Below are 25,569 nucleotides of genomic sequence, written 5' to 3' on the forward strand. Positions count from 1 at the left end.
CGGGCCCTGCCCGACATGGAGGTAAAGAGGCTGGAGTGGGCAGCGGACCTGGGGCTCAAGCACGGGGTCGGCCTTCCAACACCTCACTTGTTTCTTCCCTTCTCCAGGTCGTGGGTCTTAACTTCTCCAGCGCTACTACTCCAGAGCTCCTGCTGAAGACTTTTGACCACTACTGCGAGTACAGACGCACACCAAACGGGGTCGTCCTGGCCCCTGTTCAGCTCGGGAAGTGGCTGGTGTTGTTCTGTGATGAAATCAACCTGCCAGACATGGATAAATACGGGACGCAGAGGGTCATATCCTTCATCAGACAGGTGTGTTTATGTCCACGAGGTGCCCTCTCCTCCACAACGTGTCCTGTTCACATTTGCCCCTAACGTGTCTCACTCCCCCTTGCCCTCAGATGGTGGAGCACGGAGGCTTTTACCGAACCTCAGATCAGACTTGGGTGAAGCTGGAGAGGATCCAGTTTGTCGGGGCTTGTAACCCGCCCACTGATCCTGGAAGGAAGCCCCTCTCTCACAGGTAACACACAGCCCCGTAGACTTCCCTGATCTCACACACACCAGTTCCGGGTTTGCTTTAAATGTAGCATGACGAAACTGTGGTTGTCATTATAAAAAGGTAACAAAATACTGCTCGTCGTGGGGTTCCTCTGGGGTTATGTCACTGGGCTGGGAACACACTCAAAATGAAAGCGACGACTTGCTGGGCAGAAGTGAGCTGCCCCAGACCTGCCTGTAGGGCCAGGATGAGGCTGAAATAAGCCCGAATCGTTTTCCCACCTTTGCTCGGTTCTTTTCCGGTTTTTTGCATCTACAGTTACGTGTCAGACCCAGGCCCAAGGAGTTTGAGTGAGACCTCAGTCAGCTGTGGCGCGAAGCCGTGGGGGCGGGTCAGGAAGCCCCCGGTCGGCCTGGGACAGGAAGGCAGCCCTCCCAGGCATGCTGCCCCTCACCCCATACGAGGCTGAGCCGGGCTGTCTTTGTGCAGGTTCCTGCGTCACGTGCCTGTGGTGTATGTGGATTACCCGGGACCCGCCTCCCTGACGCAGATCTACGGCACCTTCAACCGGGCCATGCTGCGCCTCATCCCGTCCCTGCGCACATACGCAGAGCCTCTCACCGCGGCGATGGTGGAATTCTACACCATGTCCCAGGTGTGCGGCGTCTTTGCCCCGTCGTGACCGAAAGGCTCTGTTGAGAGGCTGAGCTTCACCTGGAGCTCCGGCTGAGCCGGGAGACTTGCTCCAGGGTCTCAACAGATGATGCTTGCGGCCGGTTCTGCACCCGCGAACATCCCCTTGTTCTCGCCGTCCTCGTCTGGCACATGTACATGTGTTCATTCCCCTCACGAAACCGAGACCGTGCTGTGCCGTTTCTAAAAGGATGTGGCCACTTCTGCTTTAACAGCACCAACGTGTGCCTGTCTGTACTTGTTCTTCTGCAGTGTCTGTGGTGACTGCATGTGGCCAAACCTGTCGGGTCCAGACCGGTTACAGTTCCACCACAATGCCTCTTTCAGCCTTGAAAAAATATTTATTGAAAAGGTCTTTGCCCACTGGGACTTCCCAGGCAGTCCGGTGGTTAAGACTCCATCCCTCCAATGCAGGGGGCGCGGGTTCGATCCCTGGTTGGGGAGCTAAGATCCCACGTGCTGCGGGGCACTGCCAAAAAAAAAAACAAAAAGATCTTTGCCCACCGGATGAGCAGAAGTGGCTCTCATGGTTTTGGCTTGCGTTTCTTTATTAGCCTCTGACAAGGACCCTTGCAAGAGAACTGCCGACTTTCCACTGAGACAGCCATCTTTTTTTTTTTTTCTTTTTTTTGCGGTACGTGGGCCTCTCACTGCCACGACCTCTCCCGCTGTGGAGCACAGGCTCTGGACGCGCAGGCCCAGCGGCCATGGCCCATGGGCCCAGCCGCTCCGCGGCACACGGCACCCTCCCGGACCGGGGCACGAACCCGCGTCCCCTGCATCGGCAGGCGGACTCTCAACCACTGCGCCACCAGGGAAGCCCTATTTTTTTTTTTTTACGTATAAATCTTTAAATATAATTAATTGCAACATAAAGTGAGCAACTTGGATCTACTGAACAGTAGTCCCAACATTATTTACCAATTCATTCTCAAATATTCCAGGGTCTGGAGTCTTTATTCTTAATATAAAAATGTTATACTGCATTTGACTTTTTAACTACTTTCCGTGTCTTAGGACATTTACGTGTAACTTGCATCTTTTCGATTCCTGCAGGAGAGGTTCACTCAGGACACACAGCCCCACTATATCTACTCACCCCGTGAAATGACCCGGTGGGTGCGAGGTATCTTCGAGGCACTGAGACCCCTGGAGACTCTGCCTGTGGAAGGCCTCATTCGGATTTGGGCACATGAAGCCCTCCGTCTCTTCCAGGACAGGTAAAACCAAGGATGTTGACCCTTCCGACCCCCCGAGTTAGGGTCTGCATGAGGCAGAGGCAGGCTGAGCTGGTCATGGACAGGAGTGAGGTGGCGAGGGCAGCCTTGCATCTGGGAGTTGATCACGGCCACCCGTATGTACGAGACCCCCACGGCCCTGCTGGCTACCGGTAACCTCGGGCAAGGCACTTTAACTCACCTCTTTCACTGTCGGGTGGGCCCCACACAAGGTCAGGGCACAGAGGTCACAGGTGAATTTCAGTGCCTTGTAACAGCAGCCTGGGGTGCAGTTCCGTAACCACCACCCCTTCCTCACCCTCAGTCTTTGCTCTCATCAGAGGATTTGCAGCTGTTCTTGTCTCTGGGACTTTAGTTTTCTCTTTTTACCTGTTGGCCACTTATTTCAAGTCTTGCAAGTTTTGACTTTTTCTAGTTAAGTGACCAGTACTGAAGGGAGAGACTTGCTAGTGGCTGTAGTGGTCAGCTTGGATTGTGGAAGGTTTTGTGGTTTGAACATCGTAAGTCTCAGTAAAAAGTTGAGTCGTTTTCTCTCTCAAGGCATCTTGAAAATTATTGACCTTTTTTTATTATTATTCACTTATTTTTGGCTGTGTTGGGTCTTCGTTGCCGCGCGCAGGCTTTCTCTAGTCTGGGCAAGCAGGGGGCTGCTCTTCGTTGCGGTGAGCGGGCTTCTCACTGTGGTGGCTTCTCTTGTTGCGGAGCAAGGACTCTAGGCACGAGGGTTCAGTAGTTGTGGCGCACGGGCTTAGTTGCTCCGTGGCATGTGGGATCTTCCTGGACCAGGGCTTGAACCCACGTCCCGTACACTGGCATGGGGATTCTTAACCACTGCGCCACCAGGAAAGTCCCTATTGACCTTTTTAAATCAGAATCTTTTTCTTGTATTCTTTGTTAATAGTTGTGTACGATCTTTGTCTTATAGTAGATTCTTAGTTTTCCTAGTTCCTGCTCTGTCATTTTTATTGATTTTTCCTATATTGTTAATTTTATGTATCTCAGCACTGCAGTCCTTCATAGCCTTTTAGGCTCATTTTTGATTAGTGAGAAAAAGTTAGACGTGTGTTGCTTTAACTCTAAACTTCTAACAAACAACAGATCTTAACTGACTTACTATTTACTGCAGCACCGCGATTTCCTGTTGCAAACTATTTGGGGAAATGTTCTGCCCGTGAACAGGTTACTCGGAACAGAGCAAGAGAGGCTGCAGAGTAGGAGCAGGAGGGCAGGACCCCTCGGGCCCGGGCTACATGTGAGGTCGCCCGAGGTGGCCCATCCGTAGAGGACACGGTCCCAGCAGGACAGGCTCCTCTGACTACTCATGGCCTCAGGTGTGGGTAGTCGTAGGAGTTGGTTAATACTCGCCTGGCAGAACCCAAGGCAGATGGTTCCCTCCAGACTAAGAAATACTTAAGCCTTTGGTAGTTACACGTCTGGACCAGTTATTCTTGCCTTCAGGCAGCGTTTCCCACCCATGCTTTCGAGGAGTCTTGGAATATTGCGTTGTTGTAGATGACTGGGTTCCACGCCAGCCTCCTTGGAGTTCTCATTTCCCACAGAGCTGCCCTGCAGAGAGCCAGGGAGAGAGATGAGCTAACCAAGGCAGAGCGGGGGCACACGAGCCCTGGCAGCCCAGCTTTTATCTCTCGTATTGCGGCTCTACCACTTTAAAAGGCGGTCCTTTTTATGTTACGTGAGCTACCTTCATTCTCCCTTCTTTAATTAAAAAAAATAATTGGGCTACAGTATCATTTTTACATTTCTTAACATACCAGAGATATAATTTTGTTTAGATTGAAATTTCGCAATAGCAGTCGTGCTTCTAAATTCTGGTTGGCTACGGTAAGTACGTGACATGCTCATTGGACCTTCACCTGGTAGCCTAAGTTATCATGTATTCAGCTGCTCAGAAGGTACCTCCCACACCTATAGGGACAGTTAGAGTGTCTCGCCTGCTTGCTCTGTGGTTTTCTCCGTAAGCCTTGTGTTTCCAAAACTGTACACCTTGTATCTCTATTCCTGTTCCCATAATGCCCCTTGATACTTGAAACATTTATATTAAGCAAGCTTAGAAACTAAAATGAAGTTTTCATTTTGTAAATCAATGTAATTAAACATTTTTAGAGGAGTTTTGTTTTTTAAGATTTTCGTATTTAATATCTATGTTTCGGACTACTTAAGTCATCTCGAGTTCAGAGTCTTAGGTTCTTCCATTTGTAGAAAATGAAAATTTCTGGTAGAAGACTAATGCCAGCCCTTGGAGTAGCCCACAGCACCCACAAAACCAGGTGTTTTCTCACCACGGCCTCTGTCTTCTCTTCCGACAGACTTGTAGAAGATGAGGAGAGGCGCTGGACCGACGAAAATATTGATATGGTTGCTCTGAAGCATTTCCCCAACATAGACAAGGAGAAGGCGATGAGCCGGCCCATCCTGTACAGCAACTGGTTGTCAAAGGTAACGCGTCTACATCACGTTAGGAATACTTTTCTTTGCTCCTGTCCTACTAGTTAGAATTACCTTCTCGTCAGAAACGTCTTTGCCTTGAAGCACACTATAAAGGAAGCTGCGGCTATAGGCATGATGGGCCACGTATTTGCAGCCGTTGATAATTCAGGGCAGAGAATCCCAGGACCGCTCCAAGAGCTGTGGATCCAACCAGCAGGAGACGGGACTTCAGTGAAATCAGGGCAGTTAGGGATGACTTGTGTGAAAATGTTTCGTATACTAGGATGCTAAACAGAGTGACATTTCCAGAATAGCTGTGAGCTGCCACTTTCTCTGAAAAAGAGAGCCGACATCCGACATCGTAGGAAGGGACAGTCTTGATGTGCATTTCCTTCGGTAGGTGATGCTGATTTAGGAATGAGGACAGCCTTCCTTTAGGAGCTCCGTCTCATAGGGTGGATGGCCCCACCTTGGGAGAGCTGACCCTGACATAGGGGCTTAGGCAAGTGTCCATAGGCCTTCATCTGAGTGTCGACAAGGGCATGGCAGGCACAGGGCCTGATAGGAGCAAAGGCACAGAAGCAAGAAGGACAAGAGAGATTTGCTGAGTGTTTCTAGAATTTCCTATTTATTTCTAGACTCTAGATACTAATCCTGTTTCATTTATGGGCACCATCTTCTCCCAGTGGCTTGTCTTTTCACTCTCTTTATAGCGTCTTTTGAAGAACAAACATTTGTAATGGAATATCGTTTAAACCCTTAATCCATCTGAATTGAGTTAGTGTATGGGGTGAGCTGTGGGTTCATTTTCAGTTTTTCTTTTGTGCATGTCCACGGTCCCAGCACTGGGACTCTGCAGTGTCGCACTGTCACGTGGGTTTCCCTGTGCGCGTGAGTCTGTTACAGAGCTCTGTCCTGTCCATTGGTCCATTTGCTGCTTCCTGTGCTAAAACCACGGGGTCCTGATCACAGTTCTAAGTCCACCAGATAGGACAGTCCCTGTCCAGAACACCTGGTTCTTAAAGGGGTGGGTCATCTTTCCAGTCTTGGGCTTTTCCCCTTCCAAATGAAATTTAGAATTGGCTTGTCGAGTTGCACCAAAACAACTTCCACCCTCCACCACTGAGATTTTGACTGGGATTACATTGAATCTGTGTGTCAGTTGGGTGGAACTGACATTTTTAGTTGTGTGTTTTTCTCTCCATGATCATGGTGTAGCTCTTCATTTACTTAGATGTTCTGTGATGTCTTTCAGTGAAGTTCAGTTTTCTCTGTAAAGATTTTCCACGTCTTTCCATGTCTCATCCTAGTTTACTTATATTTTTGTTCCTATGTTATAAATACCTGCTTTCGTCTCATTTTTTGACAGTTTCTTGGTATATGGAAATATAATCCACTTTGCTATAAAAACTAAGATGATTTCTTCTTCGTAATTGGATCTACCTTTTTTCCTACAGGATTACATCCCAGTAGACCAAGAAGAGTTAAGAGATTATGTCAAAGCCAGGCTGAAAGTCTTCTATGAAGAAGAGCTCGATGTTCCTCTGGTCCTGTTTAATGAGGTGTTGGACCACGTGCTCAGGATTGACCGGTGGGCTTTTTGTTGCTGCAGCCTCACCACTCACCCGAGCTGCTCTCGATTTGATGGGGGCGGGGGTCAGGCCAGGCCTCGTGCTGTCCTCTTGACGGGCCTCCCACGCCCCTGCCTTCATCTGCCAAGTGACTCCCACTTCTTAGTCCAGCTCTGCTGAGCGGAGCTTACCACCGGCTGCGACTACAGCCCTTCACCCTCCTGCTAGAATCGGCTTGTCTCCCTCGAGTCATCAGGGTGTCCAGGGCGGCGCCATGTCTTTTTTATCTTTGCCGCCTCACCGGACCTGGCAAATAACAATTGCTGTACGAATGTTTAGTGTACAAATTCAAGTTAAAACGCGTTCCAGGGCTTCCCTGGTGGCGCGGTGTCCGCCTGCCGATGCAGGGGACACGGGTTCGTGCCCCGGTCCGGGAAGATCCCACATGCCACGGAGCGGCTGGGCCCGTGAGCCATGGCCGCTGAGCCTGTGCGTCCGGAGCCTGTGCTCCGCAACGGGAGAGGCCCGCGTACCACAAAAAAAAAAAAAAAACGCGTTCCAAATATTGTAGACTAATCCTGAAAAGGTTTAGGACTTGAGTGTCAAAAGGGGAATGGAGCATAAAAGCCTGACTCTTTCTTCTTATAATGTTTCAGAATATTCCGTCAGCCTCAAGGCCACCTGCTTCTGATCGGGGTCAGTGGAGCGGGCAAAACCACCTTGTCCCGTTTCGTGGCCTGGATGAACGGTTTGAGCGTGTACCAGATTAAGGTGGGTCTGGCCACAGCCTGTCAACCCCTATTCATGCACGCAGCTCCTTGAGCAAGAGAGGAGCTGACCTGCCCCGCCTCTGTAGGTCCACAGGAAGTACACGGGGGAGGACTTCGATGAGGATCTCCGCACGGTGTTGAGACGTTCTGGCTGTAAAAACGAAAAGATAGCTTTTATAATGGACGAGTCCAACGTGTTAGATTCTGGATTCCTGGAGCGGATGAATACCCTTCTGGCCAACGGAGAGGTAATCAGTGACACGCCGCATCGTGTTACGTGACGCCGGGTTCCGAGGACCGGCCAGCCATGGTGTCGTTTTATTTCCTAGGTTCCCGGCCTCTTCGAAGGAGATGAGTATGCCACCCTGATGACCCAGTGTAAGGAGGGGGCCCAGAAGGAGGGCTTGATGCTGGACTCGCACGAGGAGCTGTACAAGTGGTTCACCAGCCAGGTCATCCGCAACCTCCACGTCGTCTTCACCATGAACCCATCCTCAGAGGGGCTCAAGGACCGCGCGGCCACCTCCCCCGCTCTGTTCAACAGGTACGCCGATCCCACTCAGCTCTGCTTTCCGCGGGGCAGACCCTGCTCTCGGGAGCTCTTTTGAGATGTGGGCATCTCTTTCAGGTGTGTGTTGAACTGGTTTGGGGACTGGTCCACTGAAGCTCTGTATCAGGTCGGCAAAGAATTCACTAGTAAGATGGACCTGGAGAAGCCGAATTACGTCGTGCCTGATTACATGCCGGTCGTGTACGACAAGCTGCCGCAGCCGCCGTCACACCGGGAAGCCATCGTGAACAGCTGCGTGTTCGTTCATCAGACTCTGCACCAGGTGGGTTCAGTTTTTTGGGGGGTTTGTTTTTTGTTTTTTTTAACATCTTGATTGGAGTATAATTGCTTTACAATGGTGTGTTAGTTTCTGCTGTACAACAAAGTGAATCAGCTATACCTATACGTACATTCCCATATCCCCTCCCTCTTGCGTCTCCCTCCCACCCTCCCTACCCCACCCCTCTAGGTGGTCACAAAGCACCGAGCCGCTCTCCCTGTGCTATGCGGCTGCTTCCCACTAAGCTATCTGTTTTACATTTGGTAGTGTGTATATGTCCATGCCACTCTCTCACTACGTCCCAGCTTACCCTTCCCCCTCCCCGTGTCCTCAAGTCCATTCTCTACATCTGCGTCTTTATTCCTGTCCTGCCCCTAGGTTCTTCAGAACCATATTTTTTTAGATTCTATATATATGTGTTAGGATATGGTATTTGTTTTTCTCTTTCTGACTTAACCTCACTCTGTATGACAGTCTCTAGGTCCATCCACCTCACTACAAATAACTCAATTTCGTTTCTTCTTACGGCTGAGTGTGGGTTCAGTTTTGAGATCATGGGAAAAGCAAAACTAACTGCTGTACCAACGTAAAGCTAAACCGATGTAAAAGCAGACCCCCAGGTGCTTTGGATTTGACGCTGTACCATCACCCGCAAAAGAGATGCCCGTTTCTCACCTGTTTTCCTACCTCTGTCAATGACGTCTCACCCCGCCTGTCGCCCGGCTGTGTGTTCCGGAGCCGCCTGGCCCCTTCCCTGCCCACACTGATTCCATTTGCTTCTCTCGCTGCCTCTCTGGCCAGGCCTGTGTTCTTCCCCCAGAGCAGGGGTCACGCACTCTCTCTGGAAAGGGCCAGGTGCCAGCTGGGCCCCTGCACGGCTACCCAGCTCTGCCACTGTGGCGTGAGAACAGCGTTGCCGTGAGCAAGCATGGCCGTGGGGTGACACTCCGCATGCAGAGCCTGCGCTGCAGGGTTTGACGGGCTGGCTGTGGTTTGCTGCCCCTCCTTTAGACTCTTTTTGTTAGAAGAGTCCAGTCTGCTCCCCTCTGGAAGGCTCTGTGAAGACCACTCTGAGCCTGTGGGTGTCCTGTTGGCCCTTCCCTACCCCTAGAAGTAGGAGGAGAAGCTCAGAGGTGTGAGGGCTCCTTGCGGTCCCGTGGGCGCCTGAGCTAGACTCCGTCTCGAGTGATGCAATTCCCGTGGGCTGGGGCCGTGCCGTCGCGCCACACCAGTGCAACAGTTATCTTCTGAGGTTAAACCGCAGAGGACGAGCGTCCTGAAGAGTGAAGAGATTTGACTTTTTTCCAAAAGGCTAATGCTCGGCTAGCGAAGCGGGGAGGCAGAACCATGGCCATCACGCCTCGCCACTACCTAGACTTCATCAATCACTACGCCGACCTGTTCCACGAGAAGCGGAGCGAGCTGGAGGAGCAGCAGATGCACCTGAACGTCGGGCTGAGGAAGATCAAAGAGACGGTTGACCAGGTACGTCGCGGCCTGAGCAGCGTTTTCTGGGGCTGCGCTAGGGGAGGGCCTCTTAATTTGAAGGTAATTGCCGCGTGTTTTCCATTTCCCTGACCTGCTTTTGTTCCTCAGGTAGAAGAGCTGCGTCGGGACCTCAGGATAAAGAGCCAAGAGCTGGAGGTGAAGAACGCGGCGGCCAACGACAAGCTGAAGAAGATGGTGAAGGACCAGCAGGAGGCGGAGAAGAAAAAGGTGCTTCTGTGTTTTGGGAACCGTGGCCTGTGTGGGCCGGGCGTTCTCTGTGTCTCATGAGGGAGTAGGGAGTTTAGTCTGAGATGGGTTTTAGGGTTGAACGGGTCTGTGGTGGGGGCAGGGTGTGTGTGTCTGTGTATGTGTGTGTGTGTCTGTCCCGGGCGGCATGAGGAGTGCCACTTTAGGACTCAGCGAATTGACCACTGCTTACCGCAGAGCCGAGCCGCCCTTCCTCTCTAGGTCATGAGCCAGGAGATTCAGGAACAGCTGCATAAGCAGCAGGAGGTCATCGCAGACAAACAGCTGCGCGTCAAGGAAGACCTTGACAAGGTGGAGCCGGCCGTCATCGAGGCCCAGAATGGTGTGTGCACACTGTCAGAGGTCTGGCTCTCTGGGGAGGGTGGACAGATTAGGGGCAGCATGGCCTTCCCCCAGAGGTCCCGGTTATGTACGTTTCCACAGTGTCATTGATAAGTCTCAAGTCTCTGAAGCCTTTTCTAAATACTTAAAGACTGTCTTCATCTCTTAAAGCAAAGTTTCCGTAAAGCTAGTCTGCTTTCACCATAGTGAAGCCCTTTTCATAAGAGAAAATGGACAAAATCAGTTTTTTGTCGGTACGTTTTTTAAAATCTGGTGATAATTTCATAAATATGCTATTTGCAAATCTCTGGCTTGAATTTCACCCAGAAATATCGTAGAGTAGGCAGTGTTGCTATCTTATTTATAATTATTAGAGTGTCCTGGTCGTGGCCAGCGATGACTAATTTAATTATTGATAGCAGTCCCCCATCCTTCCTTTTCCACCCCATGCACCTGGGAAATGCTGCAGGAGGGAGCGCAGTGACCCGGCGTCCCGTCTTAGTCTGCAGTCTGCCCGGTACCTAGGCGTGGCCTTAACCCTGGGCCCCTTCCTGCCCATCAGCGTTTAGCTTACTTCAAATAACCCAGTTGCTTGTAGTTTTCACATTACGCCACAAGGGGGATTAAAATGCACCATAGATTTTCGCTGAGGGTCGTACTTTGATGAGGATTTAATTTAGCTCTCACCTGCCGAAGAATTACTTTAAAAAAGTGCTTTAATAAAAGTCCAGGTTAGGAAAATGTGCATTTCAGTTTATGGAAAGTGTTGGCCATTTTTTTTAGAACTGTTAATTCCACATCTTCACCCCAGCCGGTAAAGACAACTTCTAAATTGTGGCAGACTGAAAAGGTCTTTGTTCAATTGGTGTAAAATAAATGAACAATTTTGCTTTTTTTTTAAATACTTAAATCTTCATAGACGTAAAGGAGTTAATGAGGATTTGTGAGACATTTTAAAGATGCTGTCCTTTCTACAGGACGCTGCGAGTTAGGCTTTCTACAGTAAGATCTGTCATTATTTTGGCCACTTCTGCTATTCCAGAGGGTTTTAAGACAGAACATCCCACGTTCACTTGGATCTTCTGCGCACTTGTCCCTTTTCTGGCGAGAGTCAAAGTGTCTGGCTGTGCTGTGGTCCCCTTCTCACCGCGTCCTTTCCACCCCACCCTCTTGTGCTCCCGCCACGCCCAGCTGTGAAGTCCATAAAGAAGCAGCACCTGGTGGAGGTGCGGTCCATGGCCAACCCCCCTGCCGCCGTGAAGCTGGCGCTCGAGTCCATCTGCCTGTTGCTCGGGGAGAGCACGACGGACTGGAAGCAGATTCGCTCTATCATCATGAGGGAGAACTTCATCCCCACCATCGTGAACTTCTCTGCCGAGGAGATCAGGTGGGTGGCACCCGGTGGGGGAAACTGTTCTGGTGGCATGAGGTTCTCGTGTTTGCTTGTGGCCTCGTGTCTCTGGCTTAGCGTACACAGAAGGTAATGTCAGCTCATCCGTTGCACAAACACCTTTCCAGGCCATTTCCACTCAAACTAGTCAGATTTACTCTCCCCATTCCTGACAGTAGTCCCCTGACCCCTTTACCTCTGTGAGCCGAATGCTGTTCCATCCCCACGAGTGGCTACAAGCACAGAGCTGGCCCTGAGCTTGTCTCCTATCGGGGAACAGGGAAGGGGCGGGAAGGTGAGAGTCCTTCTCAGCAGCAGTGGCCTCGTCACCTGAGAACTAGGGTCGGGCTGGCTCATCCTTGGTGGTCACTGGAGCAACAGATGGGAGCTGGCTCTAGTCTTTACATTTTGATTCCCTAAAAATTCTTCTTTACTTTTTGCCCTGCACACGCTTAGAAATACAATTCCTCTTTTGCAGTGATGCCATAAGGGAGAAGATGAAGAAGAACTACATGTCCAATCCTAGTTACAATTACGAAATCGTCAATCGGGCCTCCCTGGCCTGCGGGCCTATGGTTAAGTGGGCCATCGCACAGGTAATCAGCCCGGCTGGGAACCCCTGTGCGAGGGGGCCTTGTGTCCCGTCCCTTTTGCAAACAGTCGATCTGCCCTCCGCAGCTTAACTACGCCGACATGTTAAAGCGAGTGGAGCCCCTGCGCAACGAGCTGCAGAAGCTGGAGGACGACGCCAAGGACAACCAGCAGAAAGCCAACGAGGTGGAGCGGATGATCCGCGAGCTGGAGGCCAGCATCGCCCGCTACAAGGAGGAGTACGCGGTCCTCATCTCGGAGGCCCAGGCCATCAAAGCGGACCTGGCTGCCGTCGAAGCCAAAGTAAGGTGGTCGTCACGAGCGCACTCTTTCTGCCGCTCCCCTGAAACGCTGCCTTTCGGTGTCCTTCACCGTGCCGTGCTCGCTGGCCTCGCCGGGGGGAAGCGCTGAGAGTAACAGACAACACGGGCCGCACGGACCGCGGTCATCCCGGGGGATTAGCTCTTTCACGTCCACGGGGGTCCTGGTGACTGTTTACTGAGTGGTGTTAGGTGGATGCCAGCCGGGCACTCTGAAGCTGGGGAATCCCTCTCCCCAGCGGCCAGCTCCAAACCCATTTATTCTCCCGCCTTGGGCTTCAGAAGGGGCATCACCGAGGGCCTCCTTGTCAGGGTCTCCCGTCCCTCTGCTTGTCCCTTCTGCTGTGGTCCCCGTCGCTCTTGCCCCCATTCCTCTGTGTCCTCAAAATGCGCGCTTTAGCCTCCCGCCTCTGGCGCCTCTTCCCTCCAGGTCAGCCTTCCCCTGGAGGCTCCGTCCACCTGCTTCCTGCCCGCATATCTGCTCACACACAAGTCTCAAGGCTGACACTTAATTCTCTACACTCATCTTATGCCCTCAGATTCCGAGGCTTGTGTTGTCCTCAGTTGTGGGTGATCTGGGTCCCAGCCTCCTTCGGGATCTGAACCATGAGTGTGCCTGTCTCTCCAGCCCTCCCAGACCCTGCCCACCGTGGGCAGGAACAGATGTGCACTTTGCAGCATAAAGCCTGTTTGGTTTTCTTTTTAGGTAAACCGGAGCACCGCTCTTCTGAAGAGCTTGTCTGCTGAACGGGAACGATGGGAAAAAACAAGTGAAACTTTCAAGAACCAGATGTCCACCATCGCCGGGGACTGTCTCCTGTCAGCTGCGTTTATTGCTTATGCGGGTTACTTTGACCAGCAGATGCGCCAGAACTTGTTTACCACCTGGTCCCATCACTTACAGCAAGCCAACATCCAGGTAACCGTCCGCAGGGAATTTCAAAAAGGTGGGAGCCAAAATGAGGGTCAGTAAGCTGTCACCATCTCCACTGGGAAGCCGTGCCTGTCTGCGTCCTGAAGAAAAGGATCCGTAACTGCTGTCCCTCTCAGTTCCGCACAGATATCGCGAGGACGGAGTATCTGTCCAACGCTGACGAGCGTCTCCGCTGGCAGGCCAGCTCCCTACCTGCAGACGACCTGTGCACGGAGAACGCCATCATGCTGAAACGCTTCAATAGGTAAGTGCTTGTGCGCAGCAAGGGCACGGGTTAGAAGTCTTCGTGTGCAGTGCTCCCCTTTTCGTTTTTTTTCAAAACACACCTCTAGAAGAGGTGAACAGGACATTGGGAGGGCCCGCGTGCTCGCCTCTGATGGTGGGCTGTGCACGGTTCCCTTCTTCTTACGTTGTGACTGTCCAAACTGTCCTACAATGAGTGGTTCTCGTGTAACCTTTTTTTAAAAAAAAAAATACATTTATTTATTTTTGGCTGCATGGGGTCTTCGTTGCTGCCCGCGGGCTTTCTCTGGTTGCGGTGAGCGGGGGCTACTCTTGGTTGCGGCACGTGGGCTTCTCATTGCAGTGGCTTCTCTTGTTGCGGAGCACGGGCTCTAGGCGCACAGGCCTCAGTAGTTGTGGCATGCTGGTTCAGTAGTTGTGGCTCGCGGGCTTTAGAGTGCAGGCTCAGTAGTTGTGGCGCACGGGCTTAGTTGCTCCGTGGCATGCGGGATCTTCCCGGACCAGGGCTCGAAACTGTGTCCCCTGCGTCGGCAGGTGGATTCTTAACCACTGCGCCACCAGGGAAGCCTCATGTAACCTTTTGAAATTGATGGGCATGGCTGTGTATTGGGCGAAAATCAAAACAGACCCTCTCGGGAATTCCCCGGCAGTCCAATGGTTGGGACTCGGTGCTTTCACTGCCAGGGGTGTGGGTTCAATCCCTGGTTGGGGAACTAAGATCCCCCAAGCCATGCAGTGCGGCCAAAAAACAAAAACAAAAAACAGACTGTCTCTTAAAATATTACAAGAATTGGAAGTGTTTAGCTAGAGAGAGAGTTAAGGGAAGCGGCTCCCTGATTTTGGTTTAAGGAGGGGGCCAGAGTAAGAGGAGGAACGGGCCTGCAGCCGAGGGGGGCTCACAGAGCAGTTCAAGGACTGACCCCCTCCTCTGTGGCAGCTCCCAAACCCAGCCACCCTGGGTTTTCTTTCTCTTTCAAAAAACTGATTCCCAGAGTCCTGTTTAACCATAACTGCACATCTTGGAACCTTTGAGCCCTTGCTGTATGCCACTGTCCCCAGGGCACAAAGAGGAGCCAACCCTTAGGTCTCACAAGTGGCGCGGGGTCTCGCCAGGGGCCGCTGGCGGGAATGTCCATCCATTGTGGCGTCTGTGAGGGGTCTGTGTGGGAGGCTGCATTTGTCTTACATGGAAATGCATGCTTCCGGGTCTCCCAAAGCCCAGCACTCGTGAAGAATGATGCATCTCAGAACATTCACAGGACAGAGTGTGTCCTACCAGAGGCCCGGAAATGCCTCTGACGCCCCTCGTTGGGGCCAGTGAACAGGTCACTGTGCGTCCCCCCGGCAGGAGGCCGGGGGCCCTTGCAGACCTGGCCCTTCGTCCAGAGCCCGCGTGTGAGGCTGCTTCCGGCAGGCCACAGTGTGTCCCCCGGGGACACACGTGTGTCTGTAAACACATAAACCTCCTTTGTGTACATGGACCAGAAACCGGTGACCAGGGAGGAGCGGGAGGGGCGGTTCTCACCACTTGCCCTTTCGTAGCTCCTGAATTTTGTACAATCACGTGTGTGTATCATGTTTTTAACAGTTTTTTGTTAAGCGGCTGTGTGGCCCTGGACAAATGATGTTCGCCTTTCTGTGCCCCTTTCTCCTCCTCTGTGAGATGGACGTGAGGATGACACCTATCTTGTAGGGTTATCGTGAGCATTGAGTGAAGGGGGTCCTGGGCAGCGTAAACTCTTCCCGGCCGTCAGCTCATGGGGCCGCAGCAGCAGTGGTGTTGGTGCCTGCCCTGCAGGAGTTGGCCCTGAGAGGGGCAGCAGTAAATTCTACAGGGAACAGTCATCCTAGTGCAGTATGCTCGGACTTCTTAGAGAAGCACTGTGTGTCCCAGAAAGAAAAGAAGCTTTAACTACAGCCCTTCTCAGCAGAGTCTGTGGTTTAGTTACCTCCCCATCATAGAAGTTATTCAAAAAGATGATTTTAGTATTAAGCCTTAGGTCACGTTGGTCTCTGCTGATAAACCTGGAACCCACAGCTGAGTGTGGGACAGCCTTCCCGTCACCTTGTCGGGCTCTGCCTGCCACGTCCTTGTGCTTCCTATGGACCTCTAACCCACTTCTCTGGGGCCTGTCCTCAGGTATCCACTGATCATCGACCCCTCAGGACAGGCCACAGAGTTCATCATGAATGAGTATAAGGACCGCAAGATCACACGGACCAGCTTCCTGGACGACGCCTTCAGGAAGAACCTGGAGAGTGCGCTGAGGTTCGGCAACCCCCTTCTGGTCCAGGTTCGTGTGCATCTCAGCTCTGCAGACTCTGCTTCCCACAGGGAAGGCCTTTAGGGCTGCATTTAGGTTTCTGCAAATGCAGTTGATGTGAATCACATAATACGTGCTACTTTTTGAACTTTGCAAGACGTCATCTGGTATGAAAGCAAGGTTACGGGATTACCCGATGGTCCGGTGGTTAGGACTCCGCACTTTCACTGCCGAGGGTCCGGGTTCAACATCTGGTCGGGGAACTAAGATCTCACAAGCCGAGCGGCGTGGCCAAAAAAATTTTAAAAAGGCAAAGCTAAAGCTCTGAGATAGATCTATAAAAAATCCAACAGAAGCAGTGTTTGCACTTAAAATTCTAGTTGGTCTAGATCATCACCATCCACCGGGACAGTGACGGAAACGTTCTTTAGCTTGTGCTAAACTGCATGGCGGCCCCACTGTTGAGCACTTCACGGGCCAGCGTGACAAGGAACTGAACTTTTAATTTTGTTTAAGTAGCCACATGTGCCTAATGGCCATGTACTGGGCAGCGCAGGTCTAAATAGCTGGGGTGGCTTCTGGGGAGATGGATTTATCTGGAGTAGGGAGTCAGTTGCATGGGTGAAAATAAACACTGTAAAACTCTCCCTGTCAATCACACCTCACATATACACACGTAGGACGTGGAGAGCTATGATCCAGTTCTGAATCCAGTTTTGAACCGTGAAGTCCGGCGAACAGGGGGGAGAGTGCTGATCACCCTCGGTGACCAGGACATAGACCTGTCGCCATCCTTTGTCATCTTCCTGTCCACCCGGGATCCCACGGTAAGGGACGGGGCCCTCCTCCGTGAAGACGGGGCGGCGTTAGGTGAGGCCACGGATGTGTAGCAAAGTGGCCTGGTCTGTCGCCCCTTTTGGCAGGTCGAGTTCCCACCTGATCTCTGTTCCCGGGTTACTTTCGTCAACTTCACCGTCACCCGTAGCAGTTTGCAGAGCCAGTGTCTCAATGAAGTTCTCAAGGCAGAAAGACCTGACGTGGATGAAAAACGTTCCGATCTTCTTAAACTCCAAGGTATGTCTCCGGATCCATAGTTCTTGGTGCAGGTTGGGGGCCTGAACTTTCACAGGACGAGGGTGCGCCGGGCTCGTGTCGGACGCATCACAGAGTACTCCTTGGAAAGAACGTAAGTCCTGTAGTGAGCTCTGGGTGTTCTCGTCATTTAAGGGGAATTTCAGCTGCGCTTACGTCAGCTAGAAAAGTCTCTGCTACAAGCTCTGAATGAGGTGAAAGGGCGCATTTTGGATGATGACACGATCATAACGACCCTGGAGAACCTCAAGAAAGAGGCCGCCGAGGTGACGAGGAAAGTCGAGGAGACGGACATTGTGATGCAGGAGGTGGAGACTGTGTCCCAGCAGTACCTGCCGCTGTCCACCGCCTGCAGCAGCATCTACTTCACCATGGAGTCGCTGAAGCAGGTGAGCGGGGCCGCGCCCAGCCGGGGGCTCCCGCCCCGCGTGCACAGGCGCTAACAGCCGCCTTCGCCACTTCCAGATACACTTCCTGTACCAGTACTCCCTGCAGTTCTTCCTGGACATCTACCACAACGTCCTGTATGAGAACCCGAACCTGAAGGGCGTCACCGACCACACGCAGCGCCTCTCCATCATCACCAAGGACCTCTTCCAGGTACGGCGCATGCCCGGCTGTCCCGGGGTGCATGCGTGCATGCGTGCGTGCGTGCGCGCGTGTGTGTGTGTAATGGGGGGCTCGGGAGTAGTTCTTCAGGATCGGCAGTGCTTCCTGCATTTGGCTCCAGGTGGCGTTTAACCGGGTAGCTCGAGGCATGCTGCACCAGGACCACATCACTTTCGCCATGCTGCTGGCGAGAATCAAACTGAAGGGCACCATCGGGTAAGTCGGCTGCCCTGCCTCACTTTCCACCAGAGAACGTCATCATTTTGCAGCCTGCCTGCTAGCATTTTCTGATGGGATGAGCTTTTTTTTCTTCTTAAAGCCATTATTGCTCTTTTAGTGACAGTAGAAGTGAATCTGAGAGACCCCAGCTGACTGTTGCCCCCTTCCCAGGGAGCCCACCTACGATGCCGAGTTCCAGCACTTCCTGAGGGGGAAGGAGATCGTCCTGAACGCTGGCTCGACACCCAAGATCCAGGGTCTGACGGTGGAGCAGGCCGAGGCGGCGGTGCGGCTGAGCTGCCTGCCCGCGTTTAGGGATCTGATTGCGAAGGTTCAAGCAGACGAGGTAAGTGTCTTGTGAACGCTCCCGGGGGGAAGCTGGCCTTACTCCCAGGGAGTCGCGCATGTTGTGTAACACCCAGGACATTGTGCGGTGTTTTCTCACATCAAACATCGACACGTTGGTCCCAACCTCACTTCCGCTGTCGCCCCCACAGCAATTTGGCATCTGGCTGGACAGCAGCTCCCCAGAGCAGACGGTGCCGTACCTCTGGAGTGAGGAAAGCCCTGCAAGTAAGCCCCACGAGGCCTCCCCCGTTGTTTTCGTTCTGGACCAGAGTGTACAATCGGGCTTTGCTGCTTGAATGCAGGGACGCTCCCCAAAGATAAAAAGCCATTGATTCCTGAGATAAGTATTTCGGTGTTAAAACTTAGGAGACAGCTTAGGCGTAAGAAAGCGAAAAACTCCCAATTCCTGTTGCAACTCATGCTTAAAGACCAAAAGAGAAATAGATCAGAAGGTCCTTGCCCAACATCGGGGGGAAACCGGCTGGTTTCGAGCGTGTTATGCGAGGCTCTGGACCAGACAGGCCCCACGATGGGGAGGAAGAAAAGGGTGATGTCCAGCGTGGCTGCAGCTCAGTCGTGGGCCGTAGGGTATCTGTGATCTTAGACGTTCCTGAGAATCTTCAGGGTTCTCCACAAATGGGTACGATGTAGCTAGCCATTTAGAATCAGTAACCGCTCATCACCCACAGACCCAGGCGTAGGTCTTGTTACGGCTCTTCCCAGAGGGCTCAGTGACAGCGTGGAGGTGGTGGCAGTTCTCAGGCAGAGAGGACAGAGCGGGCGTCGTGGTGTCTGGGGTGTTTGAGCTGAGTCTCGGACAATGAGTGTTTGCAGAGCGAGAGCTGGTGGCAAGAGCAGTCCAGGAGGGAGAACATCTCAAAGTCTGTGCTGTCACCAACCCCCAGCCCTTCTCACGGCCTCGTTTCAGCTCCCATCGGGCAAGCCATCCACCGGCTGCTCTTGATTCAGGCCTTCCGCCCCGACCGCCTGCTGGCCATGGCTCACATGTTTGTCTCCACAAACCTCGGGGATTCCTTCATGTCCATCATGGAGCAGCCGCTCGACCTGACCCACATCGTGGACACAGAGGTACGCTCTGGCCCCGCGGACTCTGAACCCAGCCCGTTTTCACGAGCCCCTCCGCAGGGCTCTCCTCCCTCGACAGGTGCGCTGTCGGGTGGGATGCTCTCTCACCCAATTCCGACTTCCTGCTCTGCAGGTAAAGCCAAACACCCCTGTCCTGATGTGCTCTGTGCCTGGCTACGATGCCAGCGGGCACGTGGAGGACCTCGCAGCTGAGCAGAGCACACAGATCACGTCCATTGCCATTGGTAAGGGTGCTTGGCCAGTTCCACGGGGGCACCCCAGACTTCAGGGTGGGTGGGCGCTGAAGTCCAAGTCCATGTGCTGACACTAAGCTTTCTGGTACCAGGCTCGGCAGAAGGCTTTAACCAAGCGGATAAGGCAATAAATACAGCCGTGAAGTCGGGCAGGTAGGCTTGTTTGGTTTTGCTTTACAAGGCCCGAGTGCCCAAGGACTCGGGCCGGAAGGGTGAGGTGTGGCTGCGCCTTCTCCCTGCCTGCAGGTGGGTGATGCTGAAGAACGTGCACCTGGCTCCGGGCTGGCTGATGCAGCTGGAGAAGAAGCTGCACTCCCTGCAGCCGCACGCCTGCTTCAGGCTCTTCCTCACCATGGAGATTAACCCCAAGGTGGGCGCCACGGGAGTGCGAGGAGGCGCGCGGGGCGCTGGTTTGGCACCTCTGTGTCCGTGTGCACGTGTGTGTGAGCTGAAACACACGTGGGAACCGCAGTCACGGGTGCCGTGTCTTGCTCAGGTGCCCGTGAACCTGCTCCGAGCAGGCCGCATCTTCGTGTTCGAGCCGCCGCCGGGCGTGAAGGCCAACATGCTGAGGACCTTCAGCAGCATCCCCGTGTCTCGGATATGCAAGGTGAGCACGGGGCTCGGAGTCGAGCTGGGTGCAGCGGCCACGCGGACGTCCGGGCGCCGAGAGGAGACCGGGGCCCGGCTCACGGGCAGGGGAGCGTTGTGGCAGGAGCGGTGCATCGGTTCTGTGTTTCTTAAGCGCTGTTTCCTTTTGTGCCTTAATCCACCTTTTCTACCATTTTTAGAAACTTGTTCTCTTCTATGTAATTTTCTGGTTACATAGCGTAGCTGGGAGTACACCTTTATTAGTATAAAAATTGGCATAGTTTTCTCCTAACAACAATATTCGTGTTAATTACTAAGATCACAGTGGTTCCAACGTTAGTACGTGGAAAGCTCTTTCTAAGACTTTGATTCCGACAGGATCTGCACTATTTTCTTAGATAGAAAGGGGGCTGCGTTCTGGTGATTCTCTCCTTGCTAACTTCCCCACCTAGTCTCCCAACGAGCGTGCTCGCTTGTACTTCCTGCTGGCCTGGTTCCACGCCATCATCCAAGAACGCTTACGATACGCACCCCTGGGGTGGTCGAAGAAGTATGAATTCGGGGAGTCTGACCTGCGGTCGGCCTGCGACACAGTGGACACGTGGCTGGACGACACGGCCAAGGCAAGCGTGGGCTGTGCCGTGAGGGGGGGGACTCGCGTACAGGTGGCTGCCTGCCGTGGGCGTGACCAGCCTCCCCCACCCCCCAGGGAAGGCAGAACATCTCTCCAGACAAGATCCCCTGGGCGGCGCTCAAGACCTTGATGGCCCAGTCCATCTACGGCGGCCGGGTGGACAATGAGTTTGACCAGCGCCTGCTCAACACTTTCCTGGAGCGTCTCTTCACCACCAGGAGTTTCGACAGTGAATTTAAGCTGGCCTGCAAGGTCGACGGGCACAAAGACATCCAAATGCCAGACGGCATCAGGTATGCGTCCGCCCCCGGGACCCACAGGGGAGGCACCGCACGCTTCCGGCCCGCGTGTAACTGGTGGCACTAACAGCGTGCTGCCTTTCCAGGCGAGAGGAGTTCGTGCAGTGGGTGGAGCTGCTCCCGGACACGCAGACCCCCTCCTGGCTGGGCTTGCCCAACAACGCTGAGAAGGTCCTGCTCACCACGCAGGGTGGGTACCCAGCTGTCCTCCCCCAGACCGCACCTCCCTCCCTCCACTCCGGGGGACAGGGAAAACCATCTGCTCCCGCGGGTGTCTTTCCTGCGGTACGGGCTCCGTCCTGGGGAAAAGGCTCGATAGCTGCTTACATGGAGTCGGGAAATTGCATTTAGGGTTTTTGTCTTAGATTCAGAAGTAATTTCATTTTTCCTCCTGTTCAGTTTTTTTAAACTCTTGGCATTAAGTGACGTTTTAAATCTTTTAGTCTCTTTTTGGAATACACTTTTTTGGAATTTCAAGACTATTCAAGAAATCATCTAACCCAGTGGTTCTCGAAGTGTGGTCCCCAGACCAACAGCTTCAGCCTCCCCTGCAAATTTTAGACAGGCAGGTCCTCGGGCCCCACGCCGGGGAATCAGAACTGGACTTGCTGGGGCCTGGCGTCTGTTTTGATAAGCCCCCCGGTCGCTGAGACACTCAGGTTTGAGAACTGCTCATCTGAGCCAGGCTTCTCTTTATGGGAAACAGGCCCAGAAGACAGGTGATTTGCCCAAACTCACACCCTGGTTGATAGGACAGACCCCAACAGTTCACCTCAGGCCCGTGATTCAGCTCTGTAATGAGAAGAACCCCTAGCCATGGGGCCTGCTTTCTGACTGATGACGACCTTGAACGCGTGCCTCTCGCTGGGGGAGGTGGGGGGTGGCAGGCCCCACAGGTGACCAAATGGGAGGCCGGGCTGGCCAGCAGGGAAGCAGAGGAGGGCTTGAGGCCTGGGCGCTGGGCAGGTCTCAGCCGGGGGTGGGGGTCGGGGGGCGCTGGGCCTTGTCTCATACAGCAGCGTGTACTGAGATCACTTAGCGAGTTAATACCCGTGCTGCCTGCTGGGACCGGCGCTGGGTCCCCCTCAACACTGTAGTGAGTGTTATCTGAGCCCCATGTCACGCCAGAGCTGATGGTGCCCCAGGTGGTGTGGCCCACGTGGAGGCCGTGAGGTATGAGCCACAGGGGCCTGGCTTGGGGAAGCTGAGCCCTGTCCTCCAGCCCAGCCTCCAGGTGAGAGTGCCGCTCAGGAACTGGACTTGGAGCGCCCCACTCGGGTCAGGGACCCGCAGGCAGAGTCAGAGTCCAGAGCCCGCGGGAGGCCGCCACACGGCTCCGCGCAGTCTCAGCCGGAGGTGGTCACGCGTTAGCAGCCCAGGCGGCCTCCCTGCCTGGCGCTGGCGCGCCCCAGAGCCCACCCCCTGACGACAGTGGATGCGCGAGCCTAGCAGAGGCCTCTGGGGTTTGCACTCGGCCACTGGAGCAGCCCCAGCAGTCAGGACTTGACCTGGTGGTGCTGTTTCTTCTGTCGTTGCCGCCTTACCTTTCTGGTCGGGCCGTCCTCCGTGCTTTAGGACAGGTAGCCGCGTGGTACCTTGCAGGGCACACAGTTACGCCTGTGTAAACGCACTGTGCGGCCGTCACCTTCAAGTCCCTTTCCCTCTGCCCTCCGCTCCGCTGCGCCCCCTGCTGCCCAGGCGTGGACATGATCCGCAGGATGCTCAAGATGCAGATGCTGGAGGACGAGGACGACCTGGCCTATGCGGAGACGCAGAAGAAGGCGAGGCCCGACTCCACGGCCGACGGGCGCCCCGCCTGGATGCGGACGCTGCACACCACCGCGTCCAACTGGCTGCACCTCATTCCGCAGACGCTGAGCCACCTCAAACGCACGGTGGAGAACATCAAGGTGGCTGGCCCTTCCCCCGCCGAGTCCTGGGGCTTGGGGGCGTCCTAGCAAGTGGGACCGGGCGGGTCGAGCCGAGCTCAGTGTTGTCCCGGAGCGCACGCACGCCCGGGCCGGGCTGGAGGGAACTCCCTAGGATGAAGGTGGTGCGTCTTCCACGAGGAGGTAAATGACTCCCAAGGAAGCGGCGGCAGCCGTTCTCCTTCTTTACAGAATTGCCCAGAGCTGCCGTCGGTCAGGCAGGCCCGCAGCTTCATGCGAGGTCTAGTGCAGGGTCGAGCTGGGGTGACACTGTGAATAATACGGGGAGGGCTATGAAACCGGGGCTCCCTGAGGCTGAGTTACTTCTGGTTGTCTTTTCTGCTGGAGAAAAGACCTCTTCCCAGACTCCCTCCCCTCCTTCACTCTGGCCTTCTTTCCCAACACCTGTAGGATCCTCTGTTCAGATTCTTTGAGAGAGAGGTGAAGATGGGCGCCAAGTTACTCCAGGACGTCCGCCAGGATCTTGCTGACGTCGTGCAGGTGTGCGAGGGCAAGAAGAAGCAGACCAACTACCTACGCACACTGATCAACGAGCTGGTGAAAGGTGCGCCCGCGGTGCTGCTGGGGTTCTCCCGGGAGCCCCTCGGAGTGGCAGCGGGTCCCGGCCGGGCCTCGCCCAGACTTCCCTCAGGGCAGCTCGATGCCCGCACCTGGGAGCAGACTTAGAAACGCCCGAGAATTTGTATCCGTTTTATGCTGGTTCATTGAGCGCTGAACAGAATCTTTACTCACTTCTGCAGTCTTCAGGGAGGACTAGGGCAGGGTGCTGGAGTCCAAAGGCACAGGGACCCCCGGGGTTTCCATCGGCTCTGAGAGCCTCCATTGGCAGTACCGCCGAGCCGCCCATGGCGGGGGTTTGTAGCTGTGGTTCCTCGGGGCGGTTGTGCTCCTCCAGACGCGTCCTGTGGGTCACCCAGACTGGGCGCGGAGCACGTGCGGTGGGGATGGTGGCCCATGCAGGGCGTGAGGTGCACCAGGGAGGGGAAGCAGCAGAGCCTGCAAGCGGGGGCAGACCTGCCAGCGCTCAGCTGTGCGCCCACCTGCGCCGGGGGGACTGTCGGCACTGAGGCCAGGCCGGGGCTCCTCGCTTGCAGGAATTCTGCCCCGGAGCTGGTCCCACTACACGGTGCCCGCCGGCATGACTGTCATCCAGTGGGTCTCCGACTTCAGTGAGAGGATCAAACAGCTGCAGAACATCTCACTGGCGGCTGCCTCTGGTGGCGCCAAGGAGCTAAAGGTGGTGGCCACTCCTGAGGAGCTGGGGGAGGGTCCCCGGGAGGGTCCCCGGGGAGGGTCGGCAGCTGGCCCGGGTGCTGGCTCTCGGGCCCAGTGGGGCCGGCTCTCAGCTGGGGCTGCTTCTTCCCACAGAACATCCACGTGTGCCTGGGCGGCCTGTTTGTGCCCGAGGCGTACATCACTGCCACCAGGCAGTACGTGGCCCAGGCCAACAGCTGGTCCCTGGAGGAGCTCTGCCTGGAGGTGAATGTCACCACCTCGCAGAGCACCACGCTGGACGCCTGCAGCTTTGGGGTCACGGGTGAGTGGGGGCCACTCCGGCCGGCCGGGCTTCTCTTCTCTCTCAGGTTCCCCTCCCCTGTCCCCAGGCCTGCAGCTCGGCCATCGCCCCCTCGCGGGCCGCCTGCTGGTGGTTCCCACGCGAACGCGTTAAGTTAGAGCCCAGGCCCGTGGCTGCGCAGCTCGTGCTCCCCTCGGGGGGTCCTGACCGCCCGCCCCCCCCCACACAGGGTTGAAGCTCCAGGGGGCCACGTGCAACAACAACAAGCTCTCGCTCTCCAACGCCATCTCCACCGTCCTCCCCCTGACGCAGCTGCGCTGGGTCAAGCAGACAAGCGCAGAGAAAAAGGCTAACGTGGTGAGTGGCTCCTTCCCGTCCTCTGTGGTCAGGGAGGCTCTGAGGACGCCCACCGGGCGCCAGGGCGACGTCCCCGCCCTCTCCCGGCCGCGAGTCCCTGCGTCACAGGAGGAACCGTCCGTTCCCTCTCGCGTGAAGCCCCTGCCCCAGAGCCCCCTTTCCTCGCAGGTGACCCTTCCCGTCTACCTGAACTTCACCCGAGCAGACCTCATCTTCACCGTGGACTTTGAAATCGCGACCAAGGAGGACCCGCGCAGCTTCTACGAGCGCGGCGTTGCCGTCCTCTGCACCGAGTGAGACGCACCTTTTCTAGCGCCTTTTCTGTAACAGTAAGATTAATATTTAACGTTTATTCATTATTACGATGTGTGGAAGGCACGGACTTGTCAAAGGAAAGTTGTTGGTGTGAGGCTGGAAGAAGCCGAAAGAAGCCAGACGGCTGGGAGGGGGAAACGAGAGGGATACAGGGACGTGGTTTTGAGGGCCGAAGCGTGGCTTGTTTTGTGAAATAAAACACTAAGCATGAGCCGGCTCCGGCCTCTTGTCTCAGCTCTGGCTCCTGCGGACACCCTGGACCCTTCACAACACAGAGGCAGCCCCGTTCCTAGGAGAGCGCTGGCACTCCCGGGGCGTGGGGCTGGCGCCGTGTCCCGTCACCGGGAACCCGTGGCCCAGGTGGACGCCCTCGTCCCGCCTCCTCTCTGGCGCCTTCGTTCCCACGACCTTAGGGTGGTGGCTGGAAG

The 25,569-nt window shown here is 54.6% G+C and overlaps 1 protein-coding gene across 2 annotated transcripts in view; it reads left to right on the top strand.

Moving 5' to 3' along the window:
- DYNC1H1 (dynein cytoplasmic 1 heavy chain 1) overlaps window positions 1-25,352 on the top strand; it is a 65,694-nt gene extending 40,342 nt beyond the window's left edge. For both annotated transcript variants that reach the window (XM_022576062.3, XM_089908211.1), the window contains 41 exons: window positions 1-21; window positions 108-314; window positions 404-525; window positions 994-1,159; window positions 2,254-2,417; window positions 4,763-4,892; window positions 6,341-6,474; window positions 7,111-7,225; window positions 7,311-7,472; window positions 7,554-7,768; window positions 7,853-8,057; window positions 9,366-9,539; window positions 9,651-9,770; window positions 10,011-10,131; window positions 11,322-11,517; window positions 11,999-12,116; window positions 12,199-12,414; window positions 13,138-13,350; window positions 13,482-13,609; window positions 15,749-15,902; window positions 16,553-16,699; window positions 16,796-16,946; window positions 17,100-17,353; window positions 17,430-17,564; window positions 17,695-17,789; window positions 17,964-18,138; window positions 18,290-18,365; window positions 19,069-19,229; window positions 19,360-19,471; window positions 19,573-19,633; window positions 19,727-19,850; window positions 19,977-20,090; window positions 20,524-20,694; window positions 20,781-20,998; window positions 21,091-21,194; window positions 22,703-22,914; window positions 23,344-23,497; window positions 24,048-24,190; window positions 24,322-24,490; window positions 24,699-24,826; window positions 24,995-25,352. The exon at window positions 1-21 is cut by the window's left edge and continues 213 nt beyond it. In XM_022576062.3, coding sequence (XP_022431770.2) covers window positions 1-21; window positions 108-314; window positions 404-525; window positions 994-1,159; window positions 2,254-2,417; window positions 4,763-4,892; window positions 6,341-6,474; window positions 7,111-7,225; window positions 7,311-7,472; window positions 7,554-7,768; window positions 7,853-8,057; window positions 9,366-9,539; window positions 9,651-9,770; window positions 10,011-10,131; window positions 11,322-11,517; window positions 11,999-12,116; window positions 12,199-12,414; window positions 13,138-13,350; window positions 13,482-13,609; window positions 15,749-15,902; window positions 16,553-16,699; window positions 16,796-16,946; window positions 17,100-17,353; window positions 17,430-17,564; window positions 17,695-17,789; window positions 17,964-18,138; window positions 18,290-18,365; window positions 19,069-19,229; window positions 19,360-19,471; window positions 19,573-19,633; window positions 19,727-19,850; window positions 19,977-20,090; window positions 20,524-20,694; window positions 20,781-20,998; window positions 21,091-21,194; window positions 22,703-22,914; window positions 23,344-23,497; window positions 24,048-24,190; window positions 24,322-24,490; window positions 24,699-24,826; window positions 24,995-25,123 — 6,114 coding nt within the window. In that variant the 3' untranslated portion in view covers window positions 25,124-25,352. The remainder of the gene's footprint in view (window positions 22-107; window positions 315-403; window positions 526-993; window positions 1,160-2,253; window positions 2,418-4,762; window positions 4,893-6,340; window positions 6,475-7,110; window positions 7,226-7,310; window positions 7,473-7,553; window positions 7,769-7,852; window positions 8,058-9,365; window positions 9,540-9,650; window positions 9,771-10,010; window positions 10,132-11,321; window positions 11,518-11,998; window positions 12,117-12,198; window positions 12,415-13,137; window positions 13,351-13,481; window positions 13,610-15,748; window positions 15,903-16,552; window positions 16,700-16,795; window positions 16,947-17,099; window positions 17,354-17,429; window positions 17,565-17,694; window positions 17,790-17,963; window positions 18,139-18,289; window positions 18,366-19,068; window positions 19,230-19,359; window positions 19,472-19,572; window positions 19,634-19,726; window positions 19,851-19,976; window positions 20,091-20,523; window positions 20,695-20,780; window positions 20,999-21,090; window positions 21,195-22,702; window positions 22,915-23,343; window positions 23,498-24,047; window positions 24,191-24,321; window positions 24,491-24,698; window positions 24,827-24,994) is intronic.
- The last annotated feature ends 217 nt before the right edge of the window (window positions 25,353-25,569 follow it).

Source organism: Delphinapterus leucas, chromosome 2 (genome assembly GCF_059928025.1).
Source record: "Delphinapterus leucas isolate spDelLeu-1000000601 "Yukka" chromosome 2, BTC_Dleu_Yukka2, whole genome shotgun sequence".
Taxonomy (NCBI): domain Eukaryota; kingdom Metazoa; phylum Chordata; class Mammalia; order Artiodactyla; family Monodontidae; genus Delphinapterus; species Delphinapterus leucas.